Source organism: Crocuta crocuta, unplaced genomic scaffold (assembly GCF_008692635.1).
Source record: "Crocuta crocuta isolate KB4526 unplaced genomic scaffold, BGI_CrCroc_1.0 scaffold94, whole genome shotgun sequence".
In the NCBI taxonomy this organism is placed as follows: Eukaryota; Metazoa; Chordata; class Mammalia; order Carnivora; family Hyaenidae; genus Crocuta; species Crocuta crocuta.
This window is the reverse complement of record NW_027530180.1, coordinates 762,058-779,126: the sequence shown is the minus strand read 5'-3', so window position 1 is coordinate 779,126 and position 17,069 is coordinate 762,058. Positions and strand designations below refer to the sequence as shown.

The 17,069-nt window shown below is 46.4% G+C and overlaps 1 protein-coding gene across 2 annotated transcripts in view; it reads right to left on the bottom strand.

Moving 5' to 3' along the window:
- Positions 1 to 13,515: 13,515 nt before the first annotated feature.
- The window catches only part of ATP6V1H (ATPase H+ transporting V1 subunit H), a 107,407-nt gene continuing 103,853 nt past the window's right edge, over positions 13,516 to 17,069 (bottom strand). For both annotated transcript variants that reach the window (XM_077765023.1, XM_077765024.1), the window contains one exon: positions 13,516 to 13,883. In XM_077765023.1, coding sequence (XP_077621149.1) covers positions 13,823 to 13,883 — 61 coding nt within the window. In that variant the 3' untranslated portion in view covers positions 13,516 to 13,822. The remainder of the gene's footprint in view (positions 13,884 to 17,069) is intronic.

Genomic DNA, 17,069 nt, shown 5'->3' with positions numbered 1-17,069 from the left:
CTCTACGTAAGCCCCTCCTCTTCAGTAGTTTGCCTACAAATCCTAGGTGCTTTGGTCTCTCCAAATGCTGATCTTGGTCCACAGCTGAGCACAATCGCTAGTGTATCCACTGGGTCCTGGCAACAGCCTCCGGGCAGTCCGCCGAGACAATCCCAGGGTGTATCTCGTGTGTTTATCCCAGGGGCCATACCCTGCACTAGTTGTCCGCTGCCTGAACAAGCTGCTTCATATGTTTTGTGTGATTTTCTAGTTGTCCATGGTGGGAAAGTGTGGCAGCAAGACTGCATGCATGGCCACCATGACTCCCACATCCTGGTGTCTGTGCTCCTGTGACTTCCTTCTAATCCACAGAATGTAGCAAAAGTGACAGTGTATATTTGATTACAGATATGTGATTGTGTTACATAGGACTGTAATGCTCGTCTCCAGAAGAGACCTTGATGGCTTTAGCAGAAACAAGCCGCCATATTGGGTACTACCAGTTGGAGAGGGCCATGTGTCACGGAGCTGAGGGTGACCTCTGGCCAAATGCCAGTAAAAAATGGAAGCACTCAAGCCAGCAGCATGCAAGGAACTGATCTTTTCCCAGGACCATGTGAGTGGGAAAGTGGATACTTTCCCAAACTTCAGATGAGACCACTGTCCTGAGCAACACCTAAGTGCGGCTTTGGAAAACTCTAGAGCTGAAGACCCAGCTAAGTCGTGCCCAGACTCCTGACTCACAGAAACTGTAATACAAGAAATGTGTTATTTCAGGCTGCTGTCTCTGTGGTATTATTGTTATGCAACAAGAGGTAACTAATATAAAAGTTAATTACCATAGCAGTTAACATTTCAGGGAAAGAAGTAGAACTCTTCCTCTACTTTTAAGAGGAAAAGGAGTATATTTGATTTTCTGTTTCATCTAAAATAACCCAGAAGTCTATAAACATAATAATGTTTTCCATGGAAAACATAAGAAGTTTCGTTAAAATAAAAACAATACATATAAGAAAGTGATTGATGAATACTCCAGGTACAAAGATCCTTTACAGGGTAAGTGTTAAGAGTATACTGACTTGAGTTTAAATCCTGGCTTTGTACTTGTGACTTTTTGCATTCTTATGTCTCTTAGCTCTAGTTCTCTTGTCTATAAAGTAAGATTAACACTTGCCTTGGCATCCTTGTGGGGTACAGACAGGCCACTTCACATAAAGCACCTATCACAGTGCTCAGCACATGAGATGCAATACATTTTAGTTTCTGTTTTTGTCATTTCCGGTGAGGTTAGCAGAACTATTTACCTATTTTCATAATTTGTAGTAACCAATAGTAGAGACAGGAAAGATCCAGAGGAGAATTCCATAACATTTATACAGCAAATATTTAGCAAGTTTCACCTAGTACAGGTACGGCCTGAGATTTAGATATATTTTAGTGAGTAAAACAGACTTGGTCTTGAATCTCAGGATGCTTACAGTCTAGTGTGGAGAACATTGAATAGGTAGATAGATAGATAGATAGATAGATAGATAAAACAAGTAATTGGTTTGATTGAGGAATCTCACTGAAATGCATATATAGATGATATTTTTCCAGAAACTGTTCCTCTATTAATTTTTCCATCAAATTCCCCCCTTTTTCTCTAATCAGTTTCCTTACTGGGATTTCAGTATAATTCTTTACTTTTCAGTCACTTTTAATATTAAAACAACCTGGTCAACACATCAGTCTTCTAGTCCATTAAAATGACCCTCTCTTCCTCCCAGCCCTGAACTGCTGTTGCTGGAGGGGCGGGGATACAGTCTCTGCATCACGCACTCACCCCCTTGCAACTGCTTGCCCTTCTGTTGCTGGAACGAGGAGGAAGAGCATGAAAATGATGTCTCCTTACATGATTCTGTTCATGTTGAGTGTGCCGAGTTAGTTATAGCAGCGAATCCATTCTATAATCAAGAACAAGGTGAGGAAGAGACACTTGCTATGTTTTAATGGATTATAATTGTCTGCAATTCGTTCATTTTCCATAGAATTGATGAGGATGGGTCCCCAACAAGATCCACTGACAGCCGAATCCTTAGTAGCTCACATCTGTATGAAGTGGTCCCTTGCAAGACGTAATGCGTCTTTCAGGTGTTCCCCCTGACACCCCCCCTCCCGGGGGCACCACGCAAAAATGCTCCACCTATCTTTATATCTACCTACTTTTCCAGCGCTGAGACAATCACCAGCAAACCTGCGATTTCGATCTCACCTGTCTCTTACCCTGGGGAGATCCTTGCCCCTCTTTCTCCTGAGCTAAACTATCACCCCATCTCTCATCAAGCCCTTTTCTCAGGTCCAGGAGCAAAGGGGCAAATCAGTTAGTGCAGCAGTTCAAGGAGTACCCACACGGGAAATACAATGGTTCTTTGAGCGCACACACAAATTTGGAGCTTCATCTAACTTGGCTTTAAGAAAGGGATCAAATTGAGGGCCCCTCTCGCATGCCTATGGGACAGCCTCTTTTCATACACGTGGCAACCTGTCCCCTTGTGTCTTCTTCCAGACCCCTATTTTTATCTCTTATTTCTAAAGGTGGGATCATGTGGCCTTCTTGGTTGCCAAGATAAGGGAAGCAAGACTAGAGAATCCACTATAGGCTTTGTGTAGCCTCAGCCTGGGAAGTTACATGCCTCACTTCCTCTCAGCTCATTTCACTTATTCTCTTCAAACGAGGAGGGGGCTAGGAGAGGCAGTCTTCCCTGTGCCCAGAGTTTGAGAACAGCATCTACCTCTAAAAGGAACAGAAGGTGAGATTTTCATGTTCAAGGCCCTGGATCAGTCAGTCTTTATAATCTAGGTCGCACTGACTGATATTTCTAAACTCTAACGACTGATTTCTGACCTGTTAGAAGGTATTCCCAGACCTCTTCCCGGGATTCCAGAGATGGATGAATGGTGCCCCCAACTCTGAAGATCTAAGTTTTATCTGTCACGCTTACTCTACACTAGGGTAATTCATTGCCTTTTTCTGTTCCCCGCCTCCCAAAGTGGGGGTGGGGGGTAGCTTTCTTACAAGAAATGGCGTTTTCTGAATTTCTTTTTTTTTGTTTTTTTTTACTTATTAATTTTATTGAAGCACAGTTGGCATACGATGTTATATTAGTGTCAGGTGTACAACATAGAGATTCGAAGATTCGTTACTCAGTGCTCACCACTGTGAGTCACTGAGCGTCATCGCCATCTGTCATCACCCAACGTTATTACAATACTATTGACTGTATTCCCCATGCTGTACTTTTCCTCCCCATGACTCGTTAATTTTAAGTTTATTTTTTATTTATTTTGAGAGGGGCAGAGAGAGAGACAGAGAACCCCAAGCAGGCTCTCCGCTGCCTTCACAAAGCCCGATGCGGGGTGCCAACTCACGAATCATGAGACCATGAACTAATCCAAAGTCAAGGGTCAGATGCTTAACCAACGAAGCCACCAGGTGCCCGTTTTATAATGGAAGTTTGTACTCTTACTTATCGCCCCACCCCACCTCCCTCTGGCAACCACCGCTGTGTTCTCTGTATTTATGAGACTTTCTGTTTTTTTGTTTGTTCGTTTGTTTTCTTAATTTCTTTACATGCCACGTAGTCTTTGGCACAGCGGGCGGGGGAGGGGGTTCTGAAGCTGGAGCCCCACTTTAAGAAAGCTACTGCCCAGTCGATGGATTCAGCCTCAAAAGTTAAAGCACAGGATGGAGAAATGGCCCCGGGGCGCGGTCATCAGCTGTGGCTGAGCCCTGTGCCCACCTCATCCGCAGGCTGTTGGCACATCGCAGGGCAGCCCTAGGCTCACCTGGACCTTGTAGGCTCCGCAGCACCCAGCTCTGTCCTGGGAGACAGCTTTAACACCTCTCCTGAGCGCTAAGCAGGGTGCTCCAGGCAGAGAGCCCGTCTACGTTCCCACTGATACTCATGAAAGTCATCTTGTATGGCCTTCTGCCTACATTCCATCACTGGGAAACAAAGTAATCGTCTTAGGAAAAATGTATGGACATGCCTGGTATTTGGTGAGGCTAACTACATCCTCTTTCACATTCATCAGTACCGGAAAGAAAGTTCCAGCCTTCTTGTATGGTCTTTTCTGTCCAGCTTCAGCATGAACACATTCACTCCAGAATAGTCGTTTATATTTAGCAGCAACTTAGGAGGAAAAAATAAGGTAGGCAGACTTACCTTAGGAGACTTATTTCTTACAAACTTCTTCCAACATTTAAATGTACCAGTAAAACCTTAATGGGGACCTGCAAAATTTGAATATGCAGAGTCACTCAGACAACTTCCTCGCAGAACAATTTTTATTAAAATGACATTTTGTAAAATGGGATTTTTATAGATAATCATGGCTCCAACATTTATATTCTAAGAGGCTGATTTTTGAAGACTTTTTTCATTTTATTAGTCCTGTGCGGAAAGCCTGCAGCCCCTGCAGAAGGAGACCGAGAACCCACATCTCTGTGGTCCCCGGACAGGCGTGGCCCCGGGGGTGTCGGCTCTCATCGGCACAACGTCTGGGAACGGTATCCAAGACAGTGAGGAGGAGGGGTCGGTTCAGCCGGAAACCCATCCAGGTGGTACCTTGCAGGGACATTATGCGTTCTTTTTTGCATCTACAGATGGGAAGCGCCAAATGCAGCGAAACATCTTCATGTTTGTGGACGATACGCCCCTACTTTGAAACGCACCTCTGAGCTCGGGCCCCCGCAGCCGGGGCATAGGCTCATACCGTGTACGCGCAGCGTGTACAAGACCGCAAGTCCGCACGAGTGTGTCCAGACGCAAAGCCTCCAGCCTGGGGCTGGCAGAGCCGCCGCTCACGCACCCCGCACTCCCCGACCGCGCACCCTCCGACGGTCCGGTCTGGAGCGGAGATTCGCTGTCGGAAGAGAGGGGCGGGAACCGTCGGAGAAGTGGGGCGGGCCTGTGGGAAGAGGGGGGCGGGGCCTGTTAGAGGAGGGGGCGGGGCCTGTTGCCTGAGCCCCTAGGGCTGCCGAGGTAGGGAGCGGGGCCTATGCACGCTGGGGTAGGGCCGACAGCCGCCTGCAGTCGCTTTCAGGATGAGCTTTCTCTGCGGCCAGACTAACTTCCACCTGTAGCTCAGCCTTTTCCGGGCACTTGGTTCCCTGAAACCCTTCCTGGTAGGGGAACTCAACGGGAAGCAGCCGTCGGAAGCCTCGGGCATCAGGCTGATGGCTTCTGCATCCGCACTGCCTGATNCTCTTTCCATGTTTTAGCTATTGTGGAGAGTGCTGCTATGAACATTGGGGTCCATGTGCCCCAGTGTTCATTGCAGCACTCTCAACAATACACCGCTGGTTCTGCACAGGAAGTCCGATGGGCCTGCTCCCACTCGTACCGCACATACCGAATAAGCATGAAGACGGAACAGCGGTTACAGATATGAGTACAAAAGAACAATTTGATCTGCATTACCGACAACACAGGCTTGTGGAGGAAGGCTGGGGAGAATATATGAGCATTCACTTTAAGGAATGGCGATCTTGAGGAGTCGGTGCTTACCCCCGCCATGGTATAAAGGTCCAGACTTACTGGCAGAACCCCAGCAAGGACCCCGATTCCTCCTCCCTATCCTCCGAGGGCTCTGTGTGGGACACTCTCCCTGACATCACACAATCAGGGGTCCTGCTTTACAGATCGCCGCACGGTTGACACGGTAGACACTCCACATCCATTTCCTCCATCCTCCTTCGCCCGTGCAGGCCCCGCTGTGTTCAGGCTCACTCCTCTCCCTCCTCCAGATGCTTCAGGAGAAGATGGTTGAAAAGCCAGCAAGCTCATCCCAGTTGACCCCACACTGCCCGGCCCTTGACTGTGCACCGCTTTTGGCCATGAGAAGAGGAAGGATGCTAGGGGCTTCTAGGAGAGGACAGATGTGGGGGGAGAGAGTCTGGTGTGATGCCTGAGGAGCTGGGCCCCGGGGCCAGCAGCTGCACAGTGGAAGATGGGAACAGGATCTCCCATTATTCTCGCTTGGGACATAGTCACTGATCTTAAGCTAATATGAGGCAAGTTTCCTATTGCTTGAGCCAAAAGCATCCTAAAGGACACATCTATGTAAGGTCTACGTGTGATTAGCCCTCACTACTCAGCACTGAATACTTTGCAGGCCAAAGACGTTCAAACAAACCCGAAACTCCAATTCTGCGCCCTATGGTCCTTCAGTTACTAAAATGTGCAACAGGTATGATCAACATAGAGCTGAGGTTCTGGTTGGAATCTGGGGCGCCTTCAATCCATTTTCAGGTTCTAAACCTGGTCATGGTCTGGCCAACACTTTCATCAAACACTAGGATGAAGGCATAAAGTTCTAAAAAAACAGGAGGCATTTCAAAATATGAACAGTACTTACTTGTATATTGAAAGAATCGTTCGCCATGACCCAAAGGAATCTATTTATTCCTGAACTATAAAGATAGTTTAGCTTTGAGAAGTCCATAGATTCATTTTTGAGGGTGACCTCAGGAGATCGCATCCATAAGTCAAATACGAACTTCCATAGGATGATTCTGATAGCTGACAGGAAGGCACCAACAAAACTCAACATCTCCGGTGGATTGGGGGGACTCCCGGAGCAGGCCAGGAACACACGTATCTCTTCAGAACATGGTCATCATCTCAGGCCAACAAATGAATCTTGCAGAAGACGGACACACTGGGGGCATCGCCTTAAAAATTCAGACCTGCCAAGAATTCCCTAGTAAGTAGTATTGTCCTGTTGAGTTCAGACCAATATGATAACTGATAAGGAGCATTTTAAGTGTTTATTACACACAGGCTCATGCACCCTCTCCTTTGACCCTTCCAACTCCATGAAGCAGAGACTATCATTTTTCTATGTTACGGGTCACAAAGCTGAAGCTTAAAGAAGTTTGATAGTATCTAATACATAGTATAAGGCAGACCTTATTTTGAACTTTGATCTCCCCTTTACTGACATGAAACGGGAAGGACGTGCACAGCTGTTGGAAAGAATAAAATTGTCATTACATGTGATTATTTACCCAGAAAAAATGTAAGACTGAAAGACTGTTAAAGTGAATAACAATACAATGGCGTGATCAGACACAGGATAATGGTATACATTTGTGCTGTTCTTATATACCAGCAGTAGTGGTGAGGAAAGATATGGGAGAAAAATCCTTTTCACAAAAACAAAATTAAAGAAATAGGGGGAAATAACTTCAGCAAAATTTGTAGGATCCGAACGTTGAAGCCACATAATCTTAGCCATGCTGACTAAATGGAGAGAGAGTCTGTTTTTGAATGGGAAAGGGTAATGCAAGAAAAGCCTTCCCAAACTAATGTGTAGATGAAAATCAATCACAGTAAAATCTCAATGGACTCTTGAAACCTGAAGAAGTGATTTAAATCTCATCTTGAAGGATACACTGGGAGAAGGAAAAACAAAACAACCATCTAAAAAGTGTCTGGGGGAAAAAACATCACTCACCTGCCCACACCAGATATTACAGATACTAATTTTTTTAATTTTTTTTTTTTTTAATTTATTTTGAGAGAGACAGAGCATGAGCAGGGAGGGGAAGAGAGAAAAGAAGGCAGAGAATCCCAAGCAGGCTCCCACACTCTCAGCACAGAGCCCAACGCGGGGGTCAAACCACGAAGTGGCAAGATCCTGACCTGAGCTGGACACTTGACCGACTGAGCCACCCAGACGCCCCATACAGTGCATTTTAAAGTATCAGTAACGAAGTCAGCATGAACTTGAGCTGAGATATAAGGAAGCCTGTTATACTATTCCTGCTACTTTAATGTATGTGTGAAATTACATCCAAATAACGAATAATATTATGTTAAAATAAATCAGCCGCTGTGCCTATTACACTGCGGAGACTGACTGGGCATCTCCACATGCATTCCAGCTCCAAGGTCCCTGGGAGGCAGGCGGGGCTCCTCTGGGAGGAAACAGGGATGTGGAGTGGCTACTCAGGGGTCACGGGTCATTTGCTGGGTGGCGGTTGGGGACAGTTCCTGGGGGGACAGTGCTGGAAGTCACTGCAATAGTGTATTTGATGAGGCACGGAGACGGAACGCTCACTGGGCTAGAGCTCCCGATTCGGGAGTGAAAGCAGAAACTCCACCTTCTCCATTCCTGCGGAGAATGGAGGCCGCTTTCACAGTCACTGCTGAGTCTTGGAGGCACTCAGGTCTCGGTGGCAACAAACAGAACCTCAGGGAGATGACTCGGGTGGAGGATAGGAGAATGGACAGAGGGACAGACACGTAGGCAGAAAGATGGACTGGCCAGGGGATAAGCCTCCCTAGATGGCAAGGGAGCTTTGAAGTTTTGACCGTGACCCTGCAAAGTTCGCTTGCCTTCAAAGTCCTCCGGACCCCTGTGTCTGCAAGTGACAAACACCTGTGTGCCCATCATGCAAGCCTGACAGCACCGCCCTCTCACCCACCTCCTGTGGATCAAGTCTGCACAAAAGGCACCCGAGGGTGTATTCCCTCTTCCAGAGTGTGCTCCAGGCACCTTGGGGAGGAAGGCTCAGAGAACAAGGAAGGACACTCGGGGATGCAAGGGAGGTGACGCCCGGCCAGCGGCCAGCTCGCAGGAGGGGCCCGGCCAGTGTGGTGCCCCAGGTCCCTAGGTCCCCAGGGCCCCCGCTTTCCTGCCAGGATGAGACTGGCCCCATCTCTGCCTCTCTGCCGCTCCCATCAGCTGCCCTCCAACTCTCCAGTCTGCTCGCCTCCTCTCTCTCTGTCTCTCTCTCTCTCTCTCGCTGACTCTCTGCCTGGATCATCTCGCTGCCTGTCACTGTATCCATCCTGCATGCCATCGTCTCAAAAGACGGGTCTGGGTCAGCCGGGGCTGTCCTGCTGGGCCCCGCACCTAGACGGGCCGCCCCCCGCCCACCGCCATCTCCCTATTTGGTGCCCGTGGGTGCAGTCAGCTGTGCCTCCGCAGAGGGTCCCGGAGCGCCACCAAGGCAACCGCCCTGCACAGAGCCCCTCCATTTGTGGTGACCAAGGGCACGACCACTGTCCCCGGGAGGCAGGCCCTCAGAGGGCCGGCTCTAACACTTGCAAATGCCTTGTTTTAAAGTGGTTCTGGGACAAGAGACCAAGCATCCAACTCAACACTTGGCTTCTGTGACCCTTCTCCAGGCAGGAGGGTCAGGGGGCACCTGCTTGCCTCCCCTTCTATGTCAGAATGCTTCCTAAAATGTGTAGCACTCAAACAGAACTATTTTGGATGACAAAGAATTACTGTTTTAGAATAAATGTTCTTAAAAGAAAGTCGAACCTGAAGGATCGACTCCTGTTATTCCAAATACTTGGCTCAAATGTTGAAAATGATGACAGACTGACACTGGCCCAGAAGGAGAAAACATTCTAACTAGAGGCTTCCGATAGAGCAGGCTGCCTACCACTGGTATCAACCTAGAAGAGGCAGGATATCCATCTGTCTACGATGCCGGCCAAAATAATCCCATGTAATGATGACAGTCTGTTTTCAGTCCTTCACACTAATACAGATCTGAATCCTCACAACCTCAGATGGTTAAGCATTGCTGTAACAGACGCTAGAATCCAGCTCTGAGTCCACACACTCTGGCCCATCGGCTCTTACTCCCAAATTTAATCTCAGCCTATTCTAAAATGATCTGTACATGTCACCTTTGATTAAAAATACCACCTTCGGGGGCGCCTGGGTGGCTTAGTCGGTTAAGCGTCCGACTTTCGCTTAGGTCATGATCTCGCGGTTCGTGGGTTTGAGCCCTGCGTCGGGCTCTGTGCTGACTGCCAGCTCAGAGCCTGGAGCCTGTTTCAGAGTCTGTCACTTCCTCTCTCTATGACCCTCCCTTGCTCACGCTGTCTCTCTCTCTCTCTCTCTCCTAGAAATAAATAAAACATTAAAAAAAAATTAAAAAAAAATACCACCTTCGGGGGGCGGGGGGCGCCTGGGTGGCTCAGTCGGTTAAGCGGCAGACATCGGCTCAGATCATGATCTCATGGTTCGTAGGTGCGGGCCCCACAATGGGTTTCGTGCGGACAGCTCAGAGCCTGAAGCCTGCTTCAGATTCTGTGTCTCCCTTGCTCTCTGCCCATCACTGCTTACACTGTCTCTCTCTCTCAAAAATAAACATTAAAAAATTTTTTTAATAAAAAATTGAAAAAAAAGGCCACCTTTGGGACTTTAGGTTAAATGTGGTGAACGTTTTAAACACACACATTTGGCTCTGCTTCCTTCCCAACCCTAGAGGCTACAAAGAATTAAAAAAGGAATAAACCAGCAAAACCAAATCAAAAGGAACAAACCTACAAGGAGAACAAAAAAGAGATCACAGCCAACACTACCAAGAAAACTTCAGAAGCTGGACAAATGGTAACTAACTTCAACTTTTGCTTTTGTACTCCATTAACAGGCTGCAAAGGAGCAGATGAGAGTAGGTGATAGAATTCAACCATCGGGAAGACGTTCCTTCTTCCCAAATCTTGGCAATTGGGAGCAATGGGTTTCCTGCTTGTGATAGCACTGAACACGTAAAAATCTGGATGCATATAGAACGGGGCGGGTGGAGTGTGTGTGGGGGGGTTGGGGGGAGAGGCCAGACCGTTTCCGTGAATGTAGCTATTGCTACTGTTAAGACTATTTTCTTGCAATTTACTTTGTAACCCCTTATTGTTCAACCTTTTTTGGTAATTTTGAGTATTCCATTGTATCTTCACTAACGGCTATTTGGCTGTACCTCTTAGCTTATTGTTTTAGTGGTTGCTCTAGAGAATTATATACGCATCCTGAATTCATCACTGCCTATGTTAATGTTACACCACCTCACATATACAGTAAGAACCTTACAAGAATGTAATTCCATTTCCACCCCCTTCTACCTTTGCACTATTCTTGAAAATATTTTCTTTCTACCTGCGACACTGTTATTCAGTAATCTTTGTATATTGGTTCCTTCAACCAAGTTCCCCGATACTTCCTTCCATTGGGAAGGTTAAAGACAACAGTGTAGACGGTTACTGGAAGGTAAGGCGTTTAGAGCCAGTATTCCTTCTATCATAAAAGTGTTCCTTCCACCTTTATTCTATTTTTGGAAGAGCAGTCAACACTCTCTTTTAAAAACTGAAAGAGAAATGTGAACTCAGTGTCAGATTTGCATAAATGAAGTAACATAACATTATTAGTAGTTCATTTGTCTTCCCATTAGAACCTTGTTCAGAAAGTTGAGCTGCCTTTTCCGTTGGAAACTTGTTCAGAAAGCTGAAGGGGCCGCATCTCTGAACCAGAACAGAACATTCTGTACAGCAAAATAGAAATTTCAAGCTAAAAAGTGATTTCATCATCAGGTTCAGATTTGGAAAATAACTCTGACACCTACTATCTTTGAGTGGTTTCAAAATTTGGTCTCAAAAATTCTCTATTTTCAAAGGCAAAGAATGAGAACAGAGAACCTTTTAAGTAATTATCAAATAAATCAAAAGCATCAAAACTTGGCTCTGAGCTTTCTAAGATCTGACAGCAAGAGGTTACAAAATTATTTAAATTTTAATTATATGAAAATTAACCTCAATTACTCTGATATGGCTAAATAGGAAGAAGTTTTTTTTTTTAAATTGGATATATTCTATTAAATCTGATATTTGTGACCGGCCTGGTGTAATGTGTGGGAACAAGCTTCAGGTGCCAATGGACTTCCCACACATCTTTTAAAAGATGAGGGCCCACAAGATCCCCAAAAGGAGGTTTCCAAACAAGCGAGATATTATTTCATTCTCCCTTTAAAATAATTTTTTTTAACATTTATTTAGTTTTGAGACAGAGACAGAGCACGAGCAAGGGAGGGGCAGAGAAAGAGGGAGATAGAATTCGAAGCAGGCTCCAGGCTCCAAGCTGCCAGCACAGAGGCCAACGTGGGGCTTGAACCCATGAACTGTGAGATCATGACCTGAGCCAAAGTCAGATGCTCAACCGACTGAGCCACCCAGGCACCCTGATTTCATTCTATCTTTAATGTGAATGTCTATCAGAAGCTTAGACATTCAGAAGGTTTTTGTTTTTGTTTTTTATAAAATCACTGTGCATACCTACTCAGNTACCCCCCTTTCCCCTCTCCCCCACCCCCATCAGCCCTCAGTTTGTTCTCAGCATTCTAGAGTCTCATAAGGTTTGCCTAATGGATGATATTTTAGAAATCGGTTTATTTAGTCGAGTTTCCCATCAAACATTGTAGAACCTATCATGTCCTCATCATGAAATCCAATAATACCCAGGGTGCCTGGGTGGCTTGGTTGGTTAAGCATCTGACTCTTGATTCTGGCTCAGGTCATGATCTCGATGTTCCTGGGATCAAGCCTTGCACTGGCCTCCATCGGGCTTGGGGCTGACAGCACAGAGCCTGCTTGGAATTCTCTCTCTCCCCTCTCTGCCCCTCCCCTGTGTGAATGTGCTCATTCTCTCTCTCTTTCAACAGATGAATAAACTTTAAAAAAAAAAAAAAAAAAACTTTCAGTCAGGAAAAAACTGGTTTGATTCAGACTACCTATTTTCTTGGAAATATGAAGTCAAGTCACATGAATTCACTAACCAAGAAAATCATCCATTATCTTAACTAACTTTTCCCATAGGATCTCTATGCTAAAAATAAAATAATATTCGATCTTTAAACAGGAGATGGATGCTATGAGTATCTTTCTACAAGAGAAAAACCTACCAAAATAGTTTATTAGCCTTCCCACATTTACCAAACATCCTGGCATTCAAAGAATTGCTAGGAATACACAATGGAAATGAACGAAAAATGAGATGCAGAGAGAGATTTAAAGACAAAGGACCCAGATTTGGGGGAAGGAGGGCTGCTGAAGGCCTGTAGTTTCAGGGTAAAGAGGGTGAGAACAGAAATAAACATCCATTGGCAATATTTAAGCCAAAAATTTTTAAAGGAAAACAGACTTGTACTAAAACCCAAGAATGAAAGTACAGGAAATCAATGAAATATTCTAAAGCTAAAATCTAAAAGCTAAAGTTCTTCACAGGCAAATCTTTTGGACCACAGCATTATGTTAAAAATGTATTTAAAATTTTAAAGTTCTTTAAATATTAGTAGAGGATTGCTCCAATGTGTATGTGTGCATGGATGGATGGATGGATGGATGGGTGGATGGATCAATGGAAGGAAGGAAGGAAGGGAGGGAGGGAGGGGGATGGGTGCATGGATGGATGGATAGATGGGTAGATGGATGGGTGGGTGGGTGGATGGACAGATGCACAATGAATGGGTGGATGGATGGACAGACAGATGGGGGATGGATGGATAGGTAGATGGACAGATGCATGATGAATCGGTAGATAGTAGCTAGGTGGATGGATGGATGGATGGATGGGCAGACAGAAACACAAAAAAGTTCAAAACATTTACTTACCATTCACTACTTTACAACATTTCTCACAATTCGGCTGGGGAAATAGGTGATTTTTGTTAAAGTCCAAGTAAGGAACAAGAGAAAAACATTTTTGAAGTGAGAATCTTTCTTTAATAACTATACTCATTTCCAGAGAACAATAAATACAGAAATTATAAGCAGTATAGGTAACAGTAGTCGTTTCCTTAGCTACAGAAAGTACCTAGTTTTATACAACTTAGTGGGCAAACATGTTTAACGAAAATCAGCACTGGGGAAAAGCTACACAACAGAGGAAAATCACGAGAAAAATGAAAAATCATTTGTTCCTGACCCTAATGACTGAGCTTCGTACAGCAGGGGCTCTGTCCCAGGTAAAGCGGGCAGGCTGGAGACCGTGAGGCCAGACGGCGCGCTCAGCTTCGGGCGGCAGCAGTCTGAGGCTGCTCGGACTGGAGCTGTTTACCGAGATATTCCCTACAACAGCAGGAATAAAATAACAAGGTACATTAGAACTTAAATGCAAAGAATCTCTTTCAAAATCAAAGCACAATATTCAATGTCATCTCATTCCTTTAATATCTAAAAATTAGTAAAAGAGCTCCAGAAAACAAATCTTTTCCTGATTTGAAAAGTGCCCATACTGTCTGCTCTCTTTACCGTACACAAGTCATTAGCACACAGACAGGGCTGTGTGCACACTTACAAGGCGCTGTCTACCTCCCTGTCTGGGTGCGAGTCTGGCTTACTGCTGTGCCACTTCTGCGATCTACAGAGTTCAAAGTCAACAGGAGGATAACTCCATGGAAATGTGCTGATGCGTGAACAATTTCCTCATATGAGTGAGTACAAGTATCCACATCTGGGGATGAAAATACCGTCAAGACTCACAACTGTGACAGAGCTACTTTCTCGGCACCAACACAGTCTAGAACCTTCACAGAGACGGTCACGCTGAACCCTCAGAATCACCACAGGAGCGGAGAAGTGGTATTCTCATTTTATGGGGGGGCGGGGGGACTGCTGTGGCTCAGAGCAGTGGTTACTGGATTCTTTCGGTCACACTGTCCTTCAGGAAATGAACTGAACGCGCACCCACAGGAGGCGTGTGGTTAGCTCTTACTTACATACAGGCGTCACTGTTAATTCCAGGACAGAGGACAATTCCTCTCCTACGTTCCTGTGAATGATGGGCCCAAGCTGTTGTGCTTGAGAAGAAGACATCTTGTAAAGAAGATTTAAAAGAGTCCCTGCTATGAAGAGGAGAGAGCAGGAGTTCTGGACAGAGACCTGGACTCATGTTCTGGCTGCACCCCTCAGGGAGGCGCTGGTTTCGAGGCTGTGGGGTGTGGGCACCTGCTGGGCACAAGGCGCAAGCACACACAGGCCCAGTGTCATCTCCTCAACTCCTCAGCTAGCACCCAACCTCCCCTCGTCTAAGCACTTCCAGGAAACGACCTATAGGGCCACCAGCATCTAGCAGCAAATGTGAGCCGGCCGTTGTCCACGGAGGCACAGACGGGGAGAGAGGCGACCCAGGGGTTTTCCCGTGCTGTGTCCACCGTCACGGCCTTAGCCCAGAGCCACTGAAGATGTGAAGCAAGACTGAGCAAAAGCAGCAGCATTTAGCACGTGAGCCAGCGGGAGCTCAGCGGACTGCTGAAGGTGACATGTCAGGGCCCCCAGCGTCTCACGAAGGTGACACGGGATGGAACATACTATGGGGCCGACTGACCTCTCCTATGGCATGAAGATGCTTTATGTGCTTTTCTTCTCCTCACAGGAAAGCTCTTATCACAGACTTATCAACTGTGTGCGTCATACAAGACATGTAATATAGTCTCGTGTCAACTTGGAGCTGCCCTGACACGATGTGGGCAATGGGGGTCTTATTCTCAACCCACCGCAGGCCCACAGTTCTGTCCAAGTCATGCACGCAAGGGAAGACAGGGAAATCACCTATACATTTCCTTATGGTCACTGCCAGTGCCGCCGCTCTGGGGAGGCCTGCGGCCAGGACCATGTGGGGCTGTATGCATTTGCTGTGTTGTGCTGTGGGGGAGGGAGAGGTGAGGGGTACAATATAGTATTTATTACTCAACTTCCTGGTCCTCTAGATTTTCCTGTGTATACCTGAGGAATGAAGCCTGAAAGTGGACATGCTTCCTTGGGCCTTCAAATATTCCAGTTTTAAAAGTGAGACTGTTTAGCATAAAGGGTCTGCAGAACATGCCACCCCAACATATGCCACTTTGGTGTCTTGTGGCTTTGAGCTGGAGACACTCGAAAACAGCAAGTGCAGGGAGAGGCTTTCTCTGAATTCCCCTTATGTCCCTAAACACATGCCCTCCAGAAGGAGCTCAACTGCCATAAGTCCCCTCCCCGGGAGTTTCAGCAACCAGGGAGGACCCACTTATGGGAGGACAGAAGTCCATATCACCCCAGACAGACCCCGTTGCAATCCATCATATCTTCCACCTGTTCCTCTCAGGGTCCGTCCGTCTTTCCTGAAAACCACTCATTCTCCCTAAGAGGCTTTCACCCCCACTCCTTTTTCCCTATCAAGATGGAAGTTAGTCCTGGATTTTAAAGCTACACCTTTAAGTTACCCATTTTTCCTGGGTATCTCCCGCATGTGCATGACATGTTAATCAACTGCTCTTCTCGCGGTAATCTGTTACTTATTACAGGGTCTCAGCTAAGAACTCAGAAAGGGAGAAGGGAAATTATTTTCCCTCCCTCTCTGAGAGTGATTCCTTAGAAAACATTTTAAAATATACCTAAAGACGCCAGGCCACCCTTCAATTATAGTAAGCTGTCATTCCTTCAATAAAGGACCAATGTGAAGGACCACATTCCAAATGTCAGTTCCAAAAGAAATGACAAGAGAACACAGCAAAGCCTTCCAGTGCCCAGTGCTCCGAACTGCCAAGTGGCCGCAGAGGGTCTGGTTGGCTCTGGTCACAAACAGAGGCCCCTCCCCTTTCAGAGACACGAAGGGTGCTTCATTCCCATCCCGGATTTAACTGACATTTAGGGGAGAAGAGTGAATACTTGGAGGTGAAAAAGATAATGGATGTCTTCATTAAAAGGACATCACTGAAGTAAGGGTCAACGGAAGAGAGTAAAACAGCAAGAGAGTTTGTTCTGGCAGATAATTTAAAATCATGTCTGGGCACCCGGGTGACTCAGGACGTTGAGTGTCGAAGGCTCGACTTGAGCTCAGGTCACGATCGCATGGTTGGTGGGATGGAGCCCCGCGCTGGGCTCTGCACTGACAGCGTGGAGCCTGCTTGGGGTTCTCGCTCTTGCTCTCTCTCCACCCCTCCCCTGCTCGCACACTTGTGCTCTCTTGCTTTCTCCCAAAAGAAATAAACTAAAAAACTAAGTAAAAATAAGTAAAAGCATTCTCAACCATAGCTTCTTCCCAATGGTCTTCTGAGACCTGGTTTTTCCTGGTCAAGGCCTTTATGATGGATGACATGCTCTCATTTCTGTCACACACAAAGTGGCCCTGAGGCATTCCACCTTGGTGCCTGGAGTGCAGAACACTCAGGGCCTCCCCTGTGTCGCCAGCTAGGATTTATGCAATTTAAGATTTCGACGAAGGACGAGAACACATGAAGAGGTCAGATGGAACTCGGCAAGCCTGCACTGTAGGTC